At 60.5% G+C, this 18880-nt stretch overlaps 1 protein-coding gene across 9 annotated transcripts in view; it reads left to right on the forward strand.

Moving 5' to 3' along the window:
* Positions 1-18880, forward strand: part of RALGPS1 (Ral GEF with PH domain and SH3 binding motif 1) — a 191865-nt gene that overhangs the window by 69243 nt on the left and 103742 nt on the right. For all 9 annotated transcript variants that reach the window (XM_056108875.1, XM_056108877.1, XM_056108881.1 and 6 more), the window contains exons 5-7: positions 5039-5122; positions 12979-13068; positions 14888-14980. In XM_056108875.1, the coding sequence (XP_055964850.1) occupies positions 5039-5122; positions 12979-13068; positions 14888-14980 (267 nt within the window). The remainder of the gene's footprint in view (positions 1-5038; positions 5123-12978; positions 13069-14887; positions 14981-18880) is intronic.

The following is an 18880-nucleotide window of genomic DNA, read 5'->3' on the forward strand; positions in this document are numbered from 1 at the left end:
CCTCTGCAGCGCGCAGGGGGCCAGGGCAGCCCCGGCCAGGCCCCGGCCCCCTCCCCGCCCCCTGGATCTTAATTACAGCCAGATCAGCTCCGAGCTCGGCCCCTTTTTAGGCATCGGCCACTGGAAGAGTTTTGTTCGGTTGCTTCACTTTTTCCAAACCCACCTCACCCAGATGGAATCTCTTGTAATCCTGTCAGGCCAGCACAGGGAGGAGGAGCCCAGGGCCCGGTCCAGCCCCCGTCCTGTTCCGTGGGGGAGCGCGGACTGAGTTCCCGGCGTCTCTATGTGCCTGGGCCCCGTGCACCGCCCCCCACCCAGCTGTAGCTTCTGGTCCCCGGCGCAGTTCCTGGGAGCCACCCGTCCCTCCTCACAGGGACCTGCAGCTGATGGAGTGACAGGGCTGCGGGTCCGAGCCGGGCACTGCGCGGTCTCCTCAGCTTCCTCAGTCTCCTCAGGGAACTCTCCAGCCGATGTTGGAGTCTTTTTTTTTTTCTTTTTTGGGTCACACCCAGCGATGCACAGGGGTTACTCCTGGTTCATGCACACAGGAATTACTCCTGACCATACGGAATGCTGGGAATCGAACCCCGGGTGGGGCCGTGTGCAAGGCAAACGCCCTACCAGCTGTGCTATTCACTCCAGCCCCTGGAGTCTTGATTTCGGATGCGACAGGCCTGCAGGGGAGGGTCTGGCGCATCCACTTAACGGCATGGACCCCTTCTGGGTTGGGACTTCCGGGCGTTCACCACCATTGGACTCCTGACGGGTCTCAAGGCCTCGCTTTGGTTCCTCTCGGCAAGTGCTCGCTGCGCACGGGTGGCCCCACCCCCCCACCCCGCCATGAGCACCTCTGGGTGTGACCCATCCCGCGTGTTTGCATCTTGTTTCACCGCAGTCATGAGCTCTGGAGAAACCAGGCATCCTGCCCTCCACAGGACAGGGAAACGGGGCTTTCCAGGAGCTGAGCGTCGCTTGGCCAGTGGGAGGAGGGTCAGGGATGGGGGTTTGGAGGGCCAGGGTGGTCCAGCCGGAAAGTGCGCTCCACTCACTGCCTTGCAGGGTGAAAGAAGAGCACGGGCTCCACGTAATCGTGTGGCGTCACCCTGCTGCTCACTACAGAATCAGGGGGCCGGGAAGATGGTGCAGTGGGGTGGGTAGGGTGCTTGCCTTGCCTGGGGCCGACCCCGGTTTGATCCCTGGTATCTCTTAGGGTCCCCTGAGCACCTCTGCGACTCTCTCCCGAGCACGGAGCCAGGAGTAGTCCCCAAGCACAGTTGGATACGGCCCAAATGGCTTCCCCCTCTCACCTCAAATCAGGAAAATAGCCAAAGGAGCAAAAATTGCCAAAAATTGAGCGAACATCAACAGTGTCACCCGTTTCTCCTCTCCTTCCTCCTCTCCTCCTCCTCCTCCTCCTCCTCCTCTCCTCCCTTCCTTCTGCTCCTTCTCCTCCTCCCTCCTCCCTTCCTCCTCTCCATTCTTTCCCTTCCTTTTGTTCTCAGTCACATCTGGTGATGCTCAGGGGTCACTCCTGGTGGTGCTGGGGGCGGGGGGGGGGAGGGGGACCGCGCACTGCTGGGGATCGAACCCAGACCTCCTGCTTACGAAACACAATGCTCCAGCCCTTTGAGCTCCCCCGACCCCTGTTGATCGGAGCCCCTTCCTCTGTAGGATAGGCTTTGGGGCCCGCAAGGGAAGGGAACCATCGTCCACACCCGTTTAAACGGAGAACGGAGGGGCCAGGATTTAGCTCAGGTTGAGCGTGCCTCCAGACGCTCACGAAGTCATTCTTCAGGTGTGTGCTGTAAAGCGCGGGCAGGTGGGACGAAAACTCGGCCAGTTTGATACGGGTTAGAGAAGAGACGGACACATGGGGTCAGGGTCGGGGGAGGAGGAGGTGGCGGGAACGCAGAGGGAACTTCCGAATCTCAGAGACACTCGCGGACCTCGGAGCAGGGCCGAAGGGCCCTTCAGGACGCCGACGCCTGCGTCTTAGGCATGACCGCCCGCCAATCCTGCCCTCCCCGACTGTCCAGTAGACCCCAGTCTGCATCTCTCCCAGCTGGCGGGCAGCCCACTCACTCTCTCCGAAGACCTGACGAGAGTTCCGCGTGTGTGACCAGAGAGTCACACCGGTTACCAGCAGTGCTGAGTTCCACCGGATCAAAGGGAGGCCTTGCAGCTCCCGGGCGGAGCGCTTAGAGCAGCCCCCTCTGCCTCCGGAGCTGTGTCAGCCCCCCCCCCACCCCCCCCCCCGCCCCAGGGCATGGGCTGAGGACGTTGCATTTGGATCATTCACCCGATGATCCCTCTCTTGCTCCTAGAGTTATTCTCTGTATGAGTTGTGGCAGCTGGATTGTGAGGTTGCAGTGGAAGCTACAAGGGAAAGCCGAGATGAGGCCCCCCATCCCCCCATCCCCCCCATTTCCCCATCCCCCTGCGGGGCCGGGAGGGGCGACCTCAGGAAGATGATCTGAGCTAACCCTGGAGGCTCTGATTGCAGCTGGCTTTGCGCTGGGACATTCCTGGCTCCGAGCTGGAGCCATCTGTCAGGTGGCCCGTGAAATCGGAGCTGCTTGAGTCCGATTTTAATTTTAAATTATCCTGCCCACCCCCCCCACCCGCCCCCACAGCCACCTCTCTGGGGGAGGATGGGTGGGGGCTGGGCTGGGCCCTGAGACTTAGAAGCTTGTGTTCCCCTCTGAGAGGGACTCCTGACCTGGGCTGGGCAGATCGCTGGGCAGAATGGCCGTGTGCACCTCAGGAGTTCTCCCCAAGGGGCGCTTGGCTGACCCAGCTCCATCCTGGCTTGGTGGCGGTGGGGGTGGGCCAGGGATTAAAAAGAAATTGGGGAGGCTGGAGCAATAGCACAGCGGGTAGGGCGTTTGCCTTGCACGCGGCCAACCTGAGTTCGATTCCCAGCATCCCATAAGGTCCCCTGAGCACCGCCAGGGGTGATTCCTGAGTGCAGAGCCAGGAGTAAGTCCTGTGCATCGCCAGGTGTGACCCAAAAAGCAAAAAAAAAAAAAAAAAAAATTGGGGTTGAAGATATAGTACAGCTGGCACTTGCCTTGCACACAGCACACTTGGGTTCGATCCCCAGCACCCGTAGGGTCCCCCCAGCCTGCCAGGAGTGATCCCCGAACACAGAGCCAGGAGTAAACCCTTAGTGCCTCTGGGTGTGACCCAGGCTGTCCCCCCTCCTGAAAGGCAACGTGGCTGTGGTGGTGGGGAAGAGACCCCCACCCCAGCACTAGTCTCGGGTCCCGGAGTGGCCCCCCACACTTACACAACACGCCCCCCCCACGCTGGAGAAGATGGGAGCTTGGGCTTATGTCTCCCTGCTTCGTGTCCACATTCTGTTTGCAAAACTATTTTTATTGAGATACCAGGACTGACAATGGTGGTAATCGCAGTTCTCCTGCATACACCATCCCACCATCCCGACATCCACCCGTCAGCTTCCCAACCCCCTTCCCCAGGAAGGATCATTTGATAGGCAAAATCTTCTGTTCTGATGACTTTGACCCGCACGGCAGAGCCTGGCAAGCTACTCCTGGCAGTACTTGGGGGCCCATAAGTGATGCTGGAGATCAAACCTAGGTCAGCCACATGCAAGGCAAACACACTACCTGCTGTACTGTTGCTTCGCCCCCAAATTTAGAAGTTAGTAAGAGTGAAAATCATTAAGATGATTGAAAGGGGAAAATCTGAATAGGTGAATAGGCCTGTAAAAAGTACTGTGTTGGGGCTGGAGCAATAGCACAGCGGGTAGGGCGTTTGCCTTGCACGCGGCCGACCCGGGTTCGATTCCCAGCATCCCATATGGTCCCCTGGGCACTGCCAGGAGTAACTCCTGAGTGCAGAGCCAGGAGGAACCCCTGTGCATCGCCGGGTGTGACCCAAAAAGCAAAAAAAAAAAAAGTACTGTGTTTATCCTAAGAAAGGGAATATTGATTTATATTAGAAAATATTATATACTGCTTCAATGTCCTCATTAATAAGTAAAATGGTAAAAATATTTATGGATGTAAAAAAGATGAGAGAACAGTGACAGATGACAGTTCACAATAATGGATTACATTCAGTATCCCAACACCAACCCCATCACCATGACACCTTCCCACCACCATATTTTGAGTGATTCCACCCCAAGCCCCAAAGCCTGCCCCCAAAGCAGGGCCTAAATAATTTATTTTGCATTGTTTGTTATGATAATCTGCTGGAGCGATAGCACAGTGGGTAGGGCGTTTGCCTTGCACACGGCCGACTGGGCCAACCTGGGTTCGATTCCTCCACCCCTCTCTGAGAGCCTGGCAAGCTACCGAGAGTATCTCGCCTGCAGGGCAAAGCCCGGCAAGCTCCCCGTGACATCTTCCATAAGCCAAACACAGTAACAAGAAGTCTCACAATGGAGACGTTACTGGGCCCACTCGAGCAAATCAATGAACAATGGGAGACAGTGACAGATAATCTGCTAAAAATGATCAAAAAAAGTTTCCTGAAAGTGTGTGAAGATTGTTGTATCGTCCTGAAGCCCTCAAGCCCTTGTATGGAGTAGAAGGTGATACACAGCCGCATACTCCAGAAATTCTAAGATTTTTAAGCAGGGTGATTGAGCAGGAATTAAATTTTCAACTGGATGGTGACTTTGGGGTCCCGAGGCATCTCTGCGGCGTGTTGCTCTCTTCCTCTTCCCAGGTTTACTTGCGAGTCTCTGGATCGTGGCCGTTCATGAGCTTAGATGGCGCCGGAGGCAGTTCGTGGGCGTGACTGCCAGGCTACCCGAAGCGCGGGGAGATGGGGGGAGGTCGCCTACTCCCGAGAGGGCGCGTCCTGGGAGCTGGATCCTCTGGGAGACTGAAGGGTCGGGCTGGGAGTTGCTCTCGGTACCTGGCAGGTGGAGCAGCAGGCAGAGGTCCCGAGGGCGTGGGCTGCCTAGGGCAGAGGCTGGGTGGGCCCCCCGCCCAGCACCCTGAAGGTTCTGCACCCCGGCTAGAACCTCAGCCACTGTTGAAATGGTCTCTCTGCTTCCTAGGAGCTAGCCAGCTGTGGGTGGAGTAAGAAGGAGAAGCATAGCCTCGCCCCCAACGTCGTGGCCTTCACCCGGAGGTTTAACCAGGTAAGTGCCACCCTGCACACGCCCCTTCACTGGGCTACCCGCCGTTTCCTGCAGAGAGATTCCCCCGTCCCCCATCAGCGGTCCCTCCAGATAGCCCCCTCCTGGGCCCATCTCCCTGAGCCCTGCCCCTGCCCACTCAGGGAAGTCCGTGGTGGGTCTGCTCCTGTGCCACCTCTGTCCCCCTTTCCACTGCCCCCCTCCTGGCCTCCCTCCTCTCTCCTCGCACCCCGTTTCTGTGTTTCTGTCCCGTCAGGCCCCCAACTGTGCTCCCAGAATCCTTTCTCCTGCTTCAGCTCCTGCGCGGATCTCAGCCTTCGTGTCCCTTCTCGGGGAGTCCCCACCCCAGCCCCCATCGGATAAGGTCTCCCTGTTTCTCCATGTGATCCTTTCCTGGCCTCCATCCTCCGTTTGTCTTTTTTTGGGGGGGGGAGGGATGGGTGGGGCTACACTTGGTGATGCTTAGGGGTTACTCCTGGCTCTGTGCTCAGGAGTTATTCCTGATGGACTCGGGGACCAGAGGGGATGCCAGGGATCGAACCGGGGTTGGCCACGTGCACTGCAAGTGCCCTCCCCGCTGTGCTGTCTCTCTGGCTCCTCTGTTCCTCATTTTATAAGATTCTCCAGGTTCCATCTTCCTGCTGGCCTGTGCACCCTTTGAGGGAGGATTCTGGGTCTGGCTTGGTTGTCACTGTGTCCCCCCGACTCCAGACGTGCGGGGAGGGGCTCTTGCAGCCATACCTGTAGCAGTGCATAGACAGGGTGCTCAGGAAGTGCTTTTAGAGATTTCTCGAGTCCTTGTGGCTGGGCCAATGACCCCTCCCCCCCCCCCCCACCACCATGCAGTCAGCTCTGAGCTGGCTTGGTCTAGCCCAAACCTTACCTCCCACAGGAAACTCCGCTCCCACTTTCTGGGGGGTGGGAGTCGGGACTGGGCCCTGCAGAAGGAGCACAGCTCTTTAGTCATTCCCAGCCAGGCCTTCCAGAACGAGAGCCTTGGGACATAGCCGACTGGCGTTTGGATAACTTTTGTTCTGTGTTTCCGATGAGGTCTGAGAAGTGGGCGGGGGGGGCTTGTGGAGTTGGGGGGAGCTCTGGGGGGCCGGGTTCCCTGTGGATTTTTGGTCCAGTGACGCCTTCTGCCCAGAGACACTGGACCATGGGCGATTTCTGCATGGCCCTTCCAGGGCTGGGGGAGCCCCCCCGAGAGGCCCTGGCTTGGTGGTCCAGGCTGCCGTGAGCCCCCTCATTGTCTCCAAATACTCCAGGTGCAAATGGCCGGCTGTGTGTCCAGCGTGAACTGCACCCCAGGTGTTTTGAACAAACAAACGCTCTAAACCCCCCCCCCCCCCTTCTTTTTTAAGTGTTTCCTTTTCAGCTGAGCTGAATCTTTAAATAAAAAGAAGAGAAAAGACAAAAACCAGAGCAGATGCGCTCACCCCGTCAGGGGATTCATCGTTTCCTAAGCGGAACAGCTTGACGGCACGCCAGCTCGCCGCAGAGCCAGGCCGGCCGCGGGTGCTGATGTCACGGGCTCTGCACCCAGAGGCCAGGCCAGTTTGGCGCGGGGCAGCCTGGCGTGTCCGCAAACAACTGCATCACGTCCAGCTGTGGGCCATGCGCCCGCCAGGAGCCAGAAGGGAGTCGGATTGTCTCAAACAGGAGGCCCCGGGCAGTGTTCTCCAGCGGGCCCGTCCTGGGTGCCGGCGGCCCTGGACACGGCCCCAGATCTGACGGGATCCCCTCCCAGGGCGCCAGGCTCCCTCTCGCCCTCCCCAAGCCACCGTCAGCGGGAGCCCAAGCAGTTCCCGCCGTGAGGCCAGAGCTCCCTACGGCGCGGGGGACATCGTTGGGCCAAGCGAGGGGAATGTGAAGATCACATGTGTGCAGGGCGGTTGCCAGCGCTCCTTGGAATCAAACTAGAAATGCCGGGGCGTCGGTCAGCCCCAGGGGTTTGCTGGGGGAGGGGCTGGCCAGGCCTTGGCCTCTGCCCCGGGTCACCGTGGAGCCCGGAAGTGGTATGTGCGTATCGGAAATTTACACAGACCCGTGCATGTGTTCCATTTCAGTGGGCTCACATGACCCCTCCGTTTGGATGTGGACACTGGTGGTTTGTGGGCACCAGGGAATCTGGCTGGCCTGCTGTGACTCTCAGCGCCCCACTCTTGAGCTGTTTGATCTGGGCCTGTCCGTGACCTCTCACCTTCTTTATTTAGAAAAGAGGGAAAATCCGGGGCCAGAGAGATAGCACAGTGGCGGTGGGCTCTGGCTTGGCATCTAGCCAGTCCAGGTTCGATCCCCGGCATCCTGAGCCGTGCCAGGACTGATTCTTGAGTGCAGAGCTGGGAGTGAGCCCTGAGCACCGCTGGGTATGACTCCCCCCCCCCGCCAAAAAAAAAAAACCAAAAAAATAAATAAATGGGGGAAAATCACTCAGGCTTCTGAAGGTGAACTGAGAACCAGGGATCTGAAGGGTTTAGCGGGGCCCTTGCTTTGTAAATCAACCTGCAGCTTTCAAAAGGACACCAAGGGGCCAGAGCGGTAGTCCAGTGGGTAGGGCCTTGATACAGCAACCTGAGGTTGATCCCTGGCACCCCATGTGATCCCCCAAGCTCACCAAGAGTGATCCCTGAGTGCAGAGCCAGAAAGAAGCCCTGAGCACAGCTGAGTGTGGCCCTTAAACCGAAGTGAAATTTAAAAAAAGGCGCCAGGGCTGGGGAGACAGTCCAGAAGATAGGGCCTGCAGCCCTCGGCTCCGCTGACCCCCGACCACCCCCAGGACTGATTGAACCCTTGAGCAACCCTGGGTGTGGCAAATAAATAAAAGGGTTCTGCGGATAAGTGGGGGCTGGTGGCCGAGAGCCCGGGACCAGGTTCATGGGGGTGGGGGTTGGTCCACGGACACGGAAGTAGCAGGGGACAGAGTCAGCGGCCTCGGGAGACCTTAGTGCTAGCCTGACCCTCCTGCGTGGCCAGGAGCTTCGCTTCCTCTCGGGGGTACAGGGCCCCTTCTCTCGGGCTCCCCGGGTTTCCCCCTGAGGATGCAAGAATCCTTCTCTTGACTCATGGCGACAGTCCCCAAGGGCTCTGAGGAGAGTCCCTCAGGGGACATGGGCTCTCGGACAGGAAGTAGTCGAGAGGGCAGCACAGGTGTCCACCCGGGTCCCCGGCCTGTGGGGAGCTGCCCCTTCCGGTGCTGTCTGTCCCGTCCACTGCAAACAGACTTGCTCTGCTGCCAGCCTGGTCGGCGGGGTCCCCCTGGCCGCTGGACATTGGGCTCGTTATAAAAGTATTTATTGAGGGCTTGGAGGGGGATGGCTCATGGGCTGGAGCCTTTAAATGTTTTTTGTATTTTTTAAATTAAATTTTGGACCACACCCGGCAGTGCTCTGGGCTTACTCCTGTCATTGAGCTCAGGACATCACTCCTGGCGGGGCTCAGGGGGCCATATGGGGTGCTGGGGTTGATCCCTGGGTAACCGCATGCAAGGTGGGCACCTCGCCCTCTGTGCTGTCACTCTGGCCCAGGTTGGGGACTTTAGACTATACCTTTGGTGAAAAATGAATTCAAATGGACCTCGATATTAGAAACCACCAAACGAGAGCGCACAGAAGAAAATCTACACGATTTTTGGGCAACAATTTATTATAGCACCAAATGTAAAATCCATGGATTAAGAAAAACAAAACCAGAATGATAAGTGGAGTTTGATTAAGGTTTTCTGCTCTCCAAAAAGATACCGTCGAGAGACTCACAAGACGGAAGCACAGACTAGTGGCCCTGGGGACGCTGCTCCTGGCTCAGCGCTTGGGGGGGACCCTGTGTCCCAGGGCTGACCCCAGGGCTCCTATGTGCAGAGCAGCCCAGGGGGCACCACCCAAGCCCCCAAATATCCTAAACAGTGATAAGGAAACAGCCCAGGGCCGGAGGGAGCAGGGGTGCAGGCCTGGCGTGCTGCCGACAGCTGGAGCAGGGAGCAGCCGGCACCCGTGACCACCTGGGGAACAGGCACACCCGGGAGTTCTGTGAGCGGCAGCCGGACTGTAACTCAGACTTAGTTGGGTTCCCTGCAGCCCTGTTCAGAACGCAGATAAAACCCCGAAGGAGCGAACGCACGTGCCATCCGAGGGGGCCCCTGCATCTCCCTTGACGCACCCCTTTCCAGCCAGCAGAGACAGCTGACAGACAGACGCCTCAGTAGGAAGGGCCCCCACCTGATGGACCTGCCGGGCTTTTGCACGAGCCCAGCAGCACAGAAGGCCCGTAAGCACCCGTAACAACGAACAGGAGCTGGAGCGAAGCGTTACAGGAACAGAGAAATGTCTTGTCCTTTGGGTTAGATGAGAGAAGAATTAGAATTTTAGCCGGCGTGAAGGGGAAGGTGACAGGTTGCTCCTCAGACCTGCTGGTGGAGAAAGACCTGTGGGAATCTGAGCTTATGTGTATGTGTGTCCGTGTGTATATTTGAAAATCAGGGCTGGAGCGATAGTGCAGTGGGTTAGGTGCTTGCCTTGCCGGTGACCAACCTGGGTTCGATTCCCCAGTACCCCCTAAAGCCCCCAAGTCCCACCAGGAGCTTTGAGCTTTGAGGATCCCTGAGCTTTGAGTCAGGAGTGAGCCCGCCCTGAGCTCCGCCGGGTGTGGCCCCCAAACAAGCGACAGGTCAGCACCCACACTTTCACTCAAACTAACGGGGTTTATCCTAAGGTCTTACTGTATCTAGGGGGTGCGTTGTTATTAACAACTCAGCGGTGTTTGGTAACACAAAGCAATAGCAACGCCCTCTCCAGCAACCGGGGCGCCTTATGTTCTGATCGTGCCCTAGAAGATGTTCCCGTCAGTGAGCTGGAAACGGCGAACGCGTGTCCTCTGACGGCGAAGAGGCCAGGCCTCCACTGCGCGAGAGCCTGGCGCGTTCTGTGTAGGCCTCCGCCTGCCCGTCCTCTGCCTTGAGCCAACCTTAGGTTCTGTGGTTGGGAGAGAGAAGGAAAGATGTTGAAGGGGCCGGGGCGACTCGGCCCCCTTCGGGGTAACGGGAAAGGGGGACACTTGCTCACGGTCCGTCCTTGGGCTGCTTGGCTGGCTCCCGCACTCCGAGGGGTGGTCCTGGGGACCCCCCGGTCCTGCTGTGTCCGAGCAGCACAGCTTGGGGTGCGGGGAGAGGGGGGCTGAGTGGCCCTAGCCCCCCTTACACGTTTAAACTGTTGCTTCTTCCTCTGCAATGTCTCTCCTTTCCGTCTTCACCATGGCCCTGCTCGCGACTGTCATGTCCCTGGCCCTAAGAAGGCATCCGCCCCGTCTCTCCGAAGTGCAGAAGGTTCTAGAACAACCCCCCTGCCCCTGGGAGAAGGGCATCTCCTCTCCTCTTTTGTGGCCACGGTACCCCTTCCCCCACCCACAGCACCCAGCACGGCAGTGTGTCAGGCTCAGTCCTGGGCGCCCCCTGGAAAGCCCCCACCCCCAACGTTCCTAGGCCCCCCTCCTGCAGTGGGAGCCCTTCTTCCCTCATTCCTTCCCCTGCAGTTGCCATTGTTTCTGGATTGGGGGCCACACCTGCGGTGCTCAGGCCTCACTCCTGGCTCAGTGCTCAGGGCTCACTCCTGGTGAGACTCGGGGGACCCTATGGGGTGCTGTGGATCAGACCTAGGCATGTGCGGTGCCTTGGTGCCCTACCCACTGGGCTACCACTCTGGCCCTCCCTTACATGATTTGAATGTCTGGGGCCGAGCACCACGGCCAGCTGCTGTTCTGGAACTTTCTGGAAGGTTCTGCCGCTGTGTTTTCCCCACCCCGCCCCGGGTCAGTTCACATGGTGCCTGAGCTCACACCCAGGACCGGCTGCAGGAGGTGCCGGGGCCAGGCCGATGACACGGCCAGCGCTTGTGCCTGAAATGTGGGTTTGTTTGGCCCGGGGCAGCGTGTTAAATCTGATACAGTAACCGGTCCCATCTGGGATGACTTGCCCGTTACAATGTGCATTATTAGAACCCAAAGTGCGGGTATGCCGCTGGGTATCCAGGAAGCCTTTCTTTTACTGGCTAGTAAACACTAGAATCTGACCTTAATTTGAGGCCCGGCCTCGGAAAAAATGATCCCGTGGAAACGCAGGCGGCCTGGGACGTTTCCTTAAGCCGCCCGTGACGGCGCTGAGGAAACATCTCTGTAGTATTCCCGGCCGCGAACAGGAGCAGACCCTGTCCCCGCCTGCTTGTCCTTTGTTTTTTTTGTTTGTTTGTTTGTTTTTGGCTTTTTGGGTCACAGCCGGTGATGCACAAGGGTTCCTCCTGGCTCTGCACTCAGGAATTACCCCTGGAGGTGCTTGGGGGACCATATGGGATGCTGGGGATCGCACCCGGGTCGACTTGGGTCGGCAGCGTGCAAGGCAAACGCCCTACCCGCTGTGCTATCGCTCCAGCTTGTCCTTTGTTGATTCGCCAAAAAGTGGTAGTGGTAGAGGGAAGTCACAGGCGGGGGTGGGGGGGCAACCCCACCTTTCATCGTGTATTTTAGATCAGTTTTAACGATTTATGAGTTTTGCCGCGATGGAGTAGTTGTTTAGAGAAGTAGTTGTTGAGAAGTGGCAGAAGCCCGGGCGGGCGAGGACAGTGGGTGGCGCGGAGCCACTTCCGGTCACCTCCGGCCTCTCCCTCGCTATTCCCCTCCGTTCGGTTGAGGTGTGCGGACTAGGGAGACAGCGCGGCCGGGTCACACCCCGCGTTGCACCCCGAGGTCCTGAGTTTTCGGTCTGTGAACTTTTGCCACGTGCAGCCCCAAAGCATTTCCGGATGGAGCCTCGGTGGCTTCTGAGCACGACCTGGTCCAAGCTCGGGACTCAGCCCTGGGGCAAGTTGTCGCTGGGAGTGGCCCGAGCCCCCCAGAACTGCTGGCGTGGGAGGTGGCGGGGCGGGGGGGGGGAGGGGGTATGGGATGGGGGGGAAGTGGTTGTAAACCAATCCGGAGGCCTCAGGAGCGATCGTAACGCACAGCGGGCACTTGCCTTGCATGCGGCTGACCCGGGTTCGATCCCCGGCATCCCATGTGGTCCCTGGAGCCCAGCCTGAGTGCAGAGCCAGCGGTCAGCCCTGAGCACCCTTCCTCTAGCGCACGGCCCTGCTCCCCGCCCCTTCCTTTGAAGCACCCCGGGACACTTAAGTAGAAGCTGGGGGGGGGCCTCCACCTTCAGCCTCTCTCTGGGGCCCTTCTGTGTCACAGGAGAGGCCCTGCGTGGTCCATGAACTTCTTGTGCCCACCCCTTCCCCCAGATCTTGACGGACATGTGCGTCAAGGTGGGGGTCCGGGTGTGCAAGGAGCGCTGTGGGCCCAGAGACACAGCCTCTCAGCCTGCAGCCCTGGGGGACCGCTGATGGGTGCACGACAGCTGAGTCCCTCCCCCAAGCACGGCTGCCGTGTGGCCTTGCCTGGGCCCAGCCCGCCTCATGTGTGTCTGGCAGCTGGTCGGATGACCCGAGTGACCCTGGCTGGACCCCAGAGCCCGTCCCTGCCCTCTTGGCCGATCCTCCCCAACTCCCACCATCCCTGGGGTCCCAGCCCAAGGCGTCGGCTCCTCCCAGGACTTCCTGAGGCCCCTTTCGGGGGTCTCCTGGCCAAGCATGCTCTCAGGGCACCGGACACAGAGTCCCACTCACGGGGCTGGTGGCCTGGGGACCCTCAGCCTCCTCCCCAGTCTGCACCTCCCTATTTCCCCGCCTCTGGGCATCAGGGCACATCACGGGTGTTGGTGCCTGTGGACCCTCCCTCTCTTCGTCCATCCTTCGTTCCCTCCCTCCCTCCATCCTTCCCCCCCTCGCTCCCTCCATCTTCCCTGTGTAACAGCTTTTCTGCTGTGTTTCACCCCACAGGTCAGTTTTTGGGTTGTTCGAGAAATTCTGACAGCACAGACTTTAAAAATAAGGGCAGAAATCCTGAGCCATTTTGTGAAAATAGCCAAGGTAAGCACTCCCCTCCCTCCCTCCCTCCCTCCCTCCTCCCTGCCCTCCCTATCTCCTTCCTTCACTCCCTTTTTCCTCCCTCTGTCCTTCCCTCCCTCCCTCCCTCCTTCCCTCCATCCTTCCCTCCCTCCCTTCGTCCATCCTTCGTTCCCTCCCTCCCTCCCTCCTTCCCCCCTCGCTCCCTCCATCATCCCTCCCTCCATCTTTCCCTCCTTCCCTCCCTGCCTCCCTCCCTCCCTCCCTCCCTCTTTTCTTCTCAGTACCTTGTGGGGGGGGGTTGGCTCTGGGCTTGCTGGGGGGGCTCAGGTGGAGAGTGGGGGGAGGGGCTGTGCCCTGATGTGCTCTTGGCCCAGCCCACTGCCCTCCTGCCCTCAGTGCCCCACCCTGCCCCCGTGGCTCTGGGCCCTCTCCCATGGACCACACGGGAGGAGGTGCTGAGGGGCCCAGCCGGGTGGGGCCAGGACTTGGCTGTCCTCCCCAGCAGGGCCTGAGAGGGGGACTCGGGGCAAAGGGGGTGATGGGGAGACTGCACCCGCCGTCAGTACATCGGGCCAGGTGAGAGGGCCAGGTGAGAGGGGGCCAGTGAAACCGTCAGAGTGCAGGAGACGCACAGCCCTGTTGGGGCCGGAGTGATCATATGGCAGGGAGGGCGTTTATCTTGCACACAGCTGACCCGGGTTCGACCCCCCACATCCCATATGGTTCCAGGAGCCTGGCTTGGGTGCGGAGCCAGGAGTCAGCCCTGAGCACCACCGGGGGGGTGTTCCAGAAACCACAACAAAACCAAAAACTGGACTGGGGTGGGAGAGATGGTGCAGAGGGGAGGGCGCTGGCCTTGCTTGCCACCAGCTTGGGTTCGATTCCCGGCACTGCCAGGAGTGAGCCCCGAGCACAGAGCCAGGAGTCAGCCCTGAGCATTGCCAGGTGTGACTCAACAACATTGTGGGTACACAGATGCGGGTCAGGAGCACCTAGATGGGGCGGAAGGGTCCTGGGGAACGGGGGGACCCATCGCCCCGGCTTCCTGCACCACCTGGCATCTGATGGGGCCTGGGTCCCTTCCTTGTTTCCTGCACCCAGACCTCGAGGCTCAGGCTGCAGTGTGTGTGTGTGTGTGTGTGTGTGTGTGTGTGTGTGTGTGTGTGTTTGGGGGAGCCCTTGATTCTGGGGGAGACCCCGCGCGTGAACCCCCACCTGCCGCTGCTTCTCAGCTGAGGCGGGAGCCCGCGGAGCCCAGAGCGAGAGCGTTTGCCACGCGTCCCGCCGAGTCCCCTTCCGCAGCCTCCGTGGGAAGGAGCTTGTCTGAGCCGGAATTGAAGCCACATGCTCGCACCGACTGGGGGTCTGGTCAAGGGCAGCACAGTCAGGGGCGGGGACACAGCCCTGGGGAGCGGCTGACCATGCTGGGGGCCTCAGCGGCTCCCCCGGAAGTGGGGACATGCCAGGGTCCCAGGAGACCTGCAGCCCGGCTGTTGGCTCAGCGAAGGCCACCAGCGCCTTCTGGAACAGTCTAGATGCTTCTGAAGAAGGAACCTCAAGGGTCGTTACCTTCTCGTCCGGCCATCAGGTGTGCCAATCTCAGGCATTTGGCGGAGGGTTCAACCCCGGACTCACCTTTGGCGTTTGCAAGAGGAGCATCTGGTTCCCATGAACCTCCTCGAACTGTTGTTTTCTACGCGAGATATTTTTAAGCGTAATTGCATTTCATAAATATGACAACATTTGGTAACGCTTCAGTCTGTTTTTGTTTGCAGCAGCCAACTAATCGATTCCATGTCTTTTTCTCTTGTCTCTCTCTCTCTTTTTTTTTGTCTCCCAGAAACTTCTAGAACTCAACAACCTTCACTCTCTCATGTCTGTGGTGTCAGCGTTACAAAGTGCACCCATCTTCCGGCTGACAAAGACCTGGGCTGTAAGTTCACCCTTCAGATCGTGGCTCCCCCACACACCACCCGCCCCAGAAGCCCCTTGTCCCCTAAACCCCGGGGGTGGCTCTCGGCCTGAGCCTCCTGCCAGTGCCCGGCAACTGCAGCCTGATCAGAAATTCCCAGGGAGGAAGGAGGCCAGCACCGTAGCGCTGCGGGGAGGGCATCTTCTTTGCACACTGACAGACATGGGTTTGATGCCCGGCATCCCACATGGTCCCCAGAGCACCATCAGGAGTCATTCCTGAGCACAGAGCCAGGAGTGGCCCCTGAGCCTCGCCAGCTGTGGCCTACAGACTAAACCGAAAACGCAGATTCCTAGGAGAGCGCCGCTGCTCCAGGGACTGCGGGCCCTTGGAGACAGGCTAGGAACGGGGCTCTGCTGCTGTGGCTGGGTCACGCCCCTCCCGTGGCTTGTGTGTGAGCTCAGGTGGGGTCTGTGGCCAGGCCGCTGCTGTCCACCTGGCTGCCGGTGGACATTGTCCCTGGACAGTGAACTGTGCCGCCTAGGAAAGCCCGTGCGTGACTCGCGTGGAAGAAAATGGAATTTTTTTTTTCCTCCTCCTGAAGGCCAGCTCAGAGGTGGAGTCGGCTTGTTATGTAACTGAGTCGAGGAAAGTTTCCCTGCTGTAAAAATGCTTTCAGAAGACCTTAGGCCTCTGCATCCTCTCAGCTTGGCGCCGTGCCTGATTGTGTGTGTGTGGGGGGGGGGGGCTGCTGCTCCCAGGACACCCCAGCATAAGCCTGTCACCCCGGAAGCTTCCACTCTGCTTTCCCAGCTGTCTCTGCCGCCCACGGGCTCCCAGACAGGTCAGGGTGGTGGAGGGAGCCAGGGCCAGCCTGGTCCTTGGCGCTGCTGCTGTCTTCCGCCCCTCCTGGGCCCAGCAGGTGGGGTGACCCAAGTGACCCGAGCCAGCCCAGAGCCAGAGTGCCACCAGTCCAGCTGGGCCACCGCTGGGAGTGCAGCCTCTGTGGTGGCCGTCCCCCGGAGACTGGCCTCTGCACAACTGTCTGTCTGTCATTCTTGGAGGGAGGTGCCTAGCACGAGCCCCATTGCCTCCCCCCGACCCGTCGGCTGTGCTTGGGTGGCGTGTGCTGTTCTCTGGGGGATCGGGACCCGGTGTGGACAAGCCTGGCATCTGAAGCAGCCCCGGCTCCCTGCCAGATGGCCCGGGGAGTCTGTCTCCAGCGGATTTTCCAGCATGTTGATGCTGTTCTCGTTTCCTGCACCCGGGGAGCTCCTTCGGGCTGGAGGGGGAGGCAGGACCCTCATGCGCATGATTGGGCCCGGGGATCGCGGGTCATTCAGGGGCTCCCATCTCCCCTCGGGCGCGGGGGTAGGCGTCCAGCTACGGGCTGCAGCGGCTGCAGGTTCGGGGCAGTGTGGTGACCCCCTTCCCCGGGGGCAGGCAGCTTCAGGGCACGGTTCCCCAGCAGGGACACTGGGCAGCACCGCGGGAAGTCAGTGTCCACTGGGCATGACCAGGCCCAGTGTCACCCAGGGCGGGCAAGTGGCTGTCCCTGTTGGGGTCTTCCACAGTGCAAATGGACCTTCCATAGCTCCTCAGGGAGCCTGGACTCAGACAGGCCCCGGGCCCCCAGGTACACACGCAGCCTCCCAGCCCCCGTCCAGGCCACGGGCACCTTCCTGTGGACATGACGGGTGAAGCAGGGTCCCCCGGGGCCTCCTTCCTGCCAGGCAAGGAGTGAGGGCAGGGACAGTGGCAGGTGACACATCACGTCCAGGCCCCCCAGGGTCTGCCTCTCACGCTCCCCATCCCCCAGTTGAGCGGGGACAGTTGAGGCCACTCACTGCAGATGAGAGGTTTCCTCTTGGATCGAAGTGCCCCAGTCGGAACTTGGACGAGGAGCTCCGTGGGTGCTGGGGCCTGAGGGCCTGTGTGCCGGCCGAGCCCCTGGGCCTGGCCGCCAGGAGCCGGGAGCTGCCCTGCCACTCAACTGTAGAATCTCAGAGTTAGCAATAGAGGACACTGGAACCCAGGGCTGGCCCAGTGCCACCCGGGCCTCTCGGTTCCCCGAGGAACTTCCCCACGGTGTCCTGCGGGATGAGGGCCAGGGTGGTGCCCACAGTCCCCGGGGCCTCATGGGGAGACAGACAGGGCTGTTGCGAAGCTGCATCCTGGGCAATGATGCGGTGACAGCTGACGAGTGTGGGGTGTGGGGTCTGTACCTTATCGGTGACGCCACGGGGCATTGCCGAGGTCCCGTCTGGAGGGCTTCTCCCGTCCTCCATGGAGACCCACCCCACCCACCCGCCCCCGACCATCAGCCCCGGGTTGTGGTTGGTGCAGAATGTTTGGAAAATGGGGAAACAGGGAGGGCCACCCAAGGGCGCCATCTCTCCCTCCGTGCGCACCCCAGCTGCACACCAACCAGCCCCCCCTCCCCTGCGTCTCCCGGGGGGCCCCCACTTGCTGCTCCCTCTCCTGCATTCCCGCCGCATGAGCTCAGCTCCCTCTCGGCTGAGTCATGTATGTCTGTGGTGCTGAGTCACTCCGTCCTGCCACCCACTGTCCGTTTCCAGCAGGGCCCTCGGCCGTGACGACGTTGCCCCCAAAGAGCCACCAGTGCCCCTGAGTCCCTTTGACCGGGTCCCCCAGGCAGGGGAGAACACGGGGACACCTGGGAGCCCGCCGGAGCCCGTGTGCTGGTTGGCACAGGGGGACGCATCCCTGACGTCATGCCAGGCGGGCACACGCGTGCAGGGCTGCTGTCCTGGGCACCACTGGCAGCTCCGGGGCCTGGGAAACCAGCCCTGTGTGGGCACAGGCACCATGAGGGACAGACTGGACTCCAACAGGCCCATCACACCCCGTGGGCACAGGGCAGGAGCAACCCCACACAGCAGGCACCCCCAGGGAAGGCCTGTCCCTGCAGGCTGGGTGCACACGCAGGAGGGAGCCCCTGCTCTGGGCCCCGCAGACCACAGCAGGGCCGCCGTGGCCCCCATTCCAGGCCTTGGAAACCAGCGCTGGGGCTGCTCTGAGATTAGGGCCCCCCAGAGCTGTGAGATGTGGGGGCACTGGAGTGGTCAGTTCTCCTGCCCTCCCCAGCACGGGGTGCTCCCAATCCTCCTCCCCATCGTGAAGTGCTCCCCCACTTCTCCAGCCTGGAGTGCTCCCAGCCTTCCTCCCCAGCATGGAGTGCTCCCCACCATGGGGTGTTCCAAGTCCTCCTCCTCTACCCATGAGGTATTTCCCCACCATAAGGTGCTCCCTCCCATGAAGTGCTCACCAAGGAGTGCTCCCCACCATGGAGTGCTCCCTGCCGTGGGGTGCTCCCAGAACTACTCCTCACCATTCTCAGGCAGGCTCAGAGGCAGCAGATGCCCCCCAGCTTCGTGCCTCCTTCGCACCCCCTTCCTGTACCTAGAAACCGCGCCTTGGAGGGGGCGGCGCTGACCCGGGTCCCGTGCCACCCCTGCCCGCACCCCGGCGCTCAGGCCTGGGCAGAGAGACACAGGAATTTCCTGTCAGACGCAGCCCCCGCCAGCGCGTTCTTGCTGCTTTGATCCGCACTTGCTGTCGGTGCCTCGCCCGGGGCTGGCACCCCTTCTGCCAGCCGAGCTGAAGAATCTGGAAAAGGAGAAAGCGCGAACGGGCTTTGCACCCCCACACGGTGCAGTGGCCAGGCTGGAAGCCCCGTGGGTGGCACGTGTCCACCTCTGGCCTCCTTTCTGAGTCACACTGTCACTCTCCCTCCCTCCCTCCCTCCTTCCCTTCCTGGCCTTGCTTCCCTTTCTCCCTTTCCTCTCCTCTCCTCCCTTCCATTCGAGCAGCCGGCTCTCTCCTAGCGCCTCTCCTCACTGCACCCTTCTCCGTGCTCAGCCAGGTTGGACAAATGGGGTTCACCTGAGTGCCTGACAC

This window comes from Sorex fumeus, unplaced genomic scaffold (genome assembly GCF_029834395.1).
Source record: "Sorex fumeus unplaced genomic scaffold, SorFum_2.1 ptg000233l, whole genome shotgun sequence".
NCBI lineage: Eukaryota > Metazoa > Chordata > Mammalia > Eulipotyphla > Soricidae > Sorex > Sorex fumeus.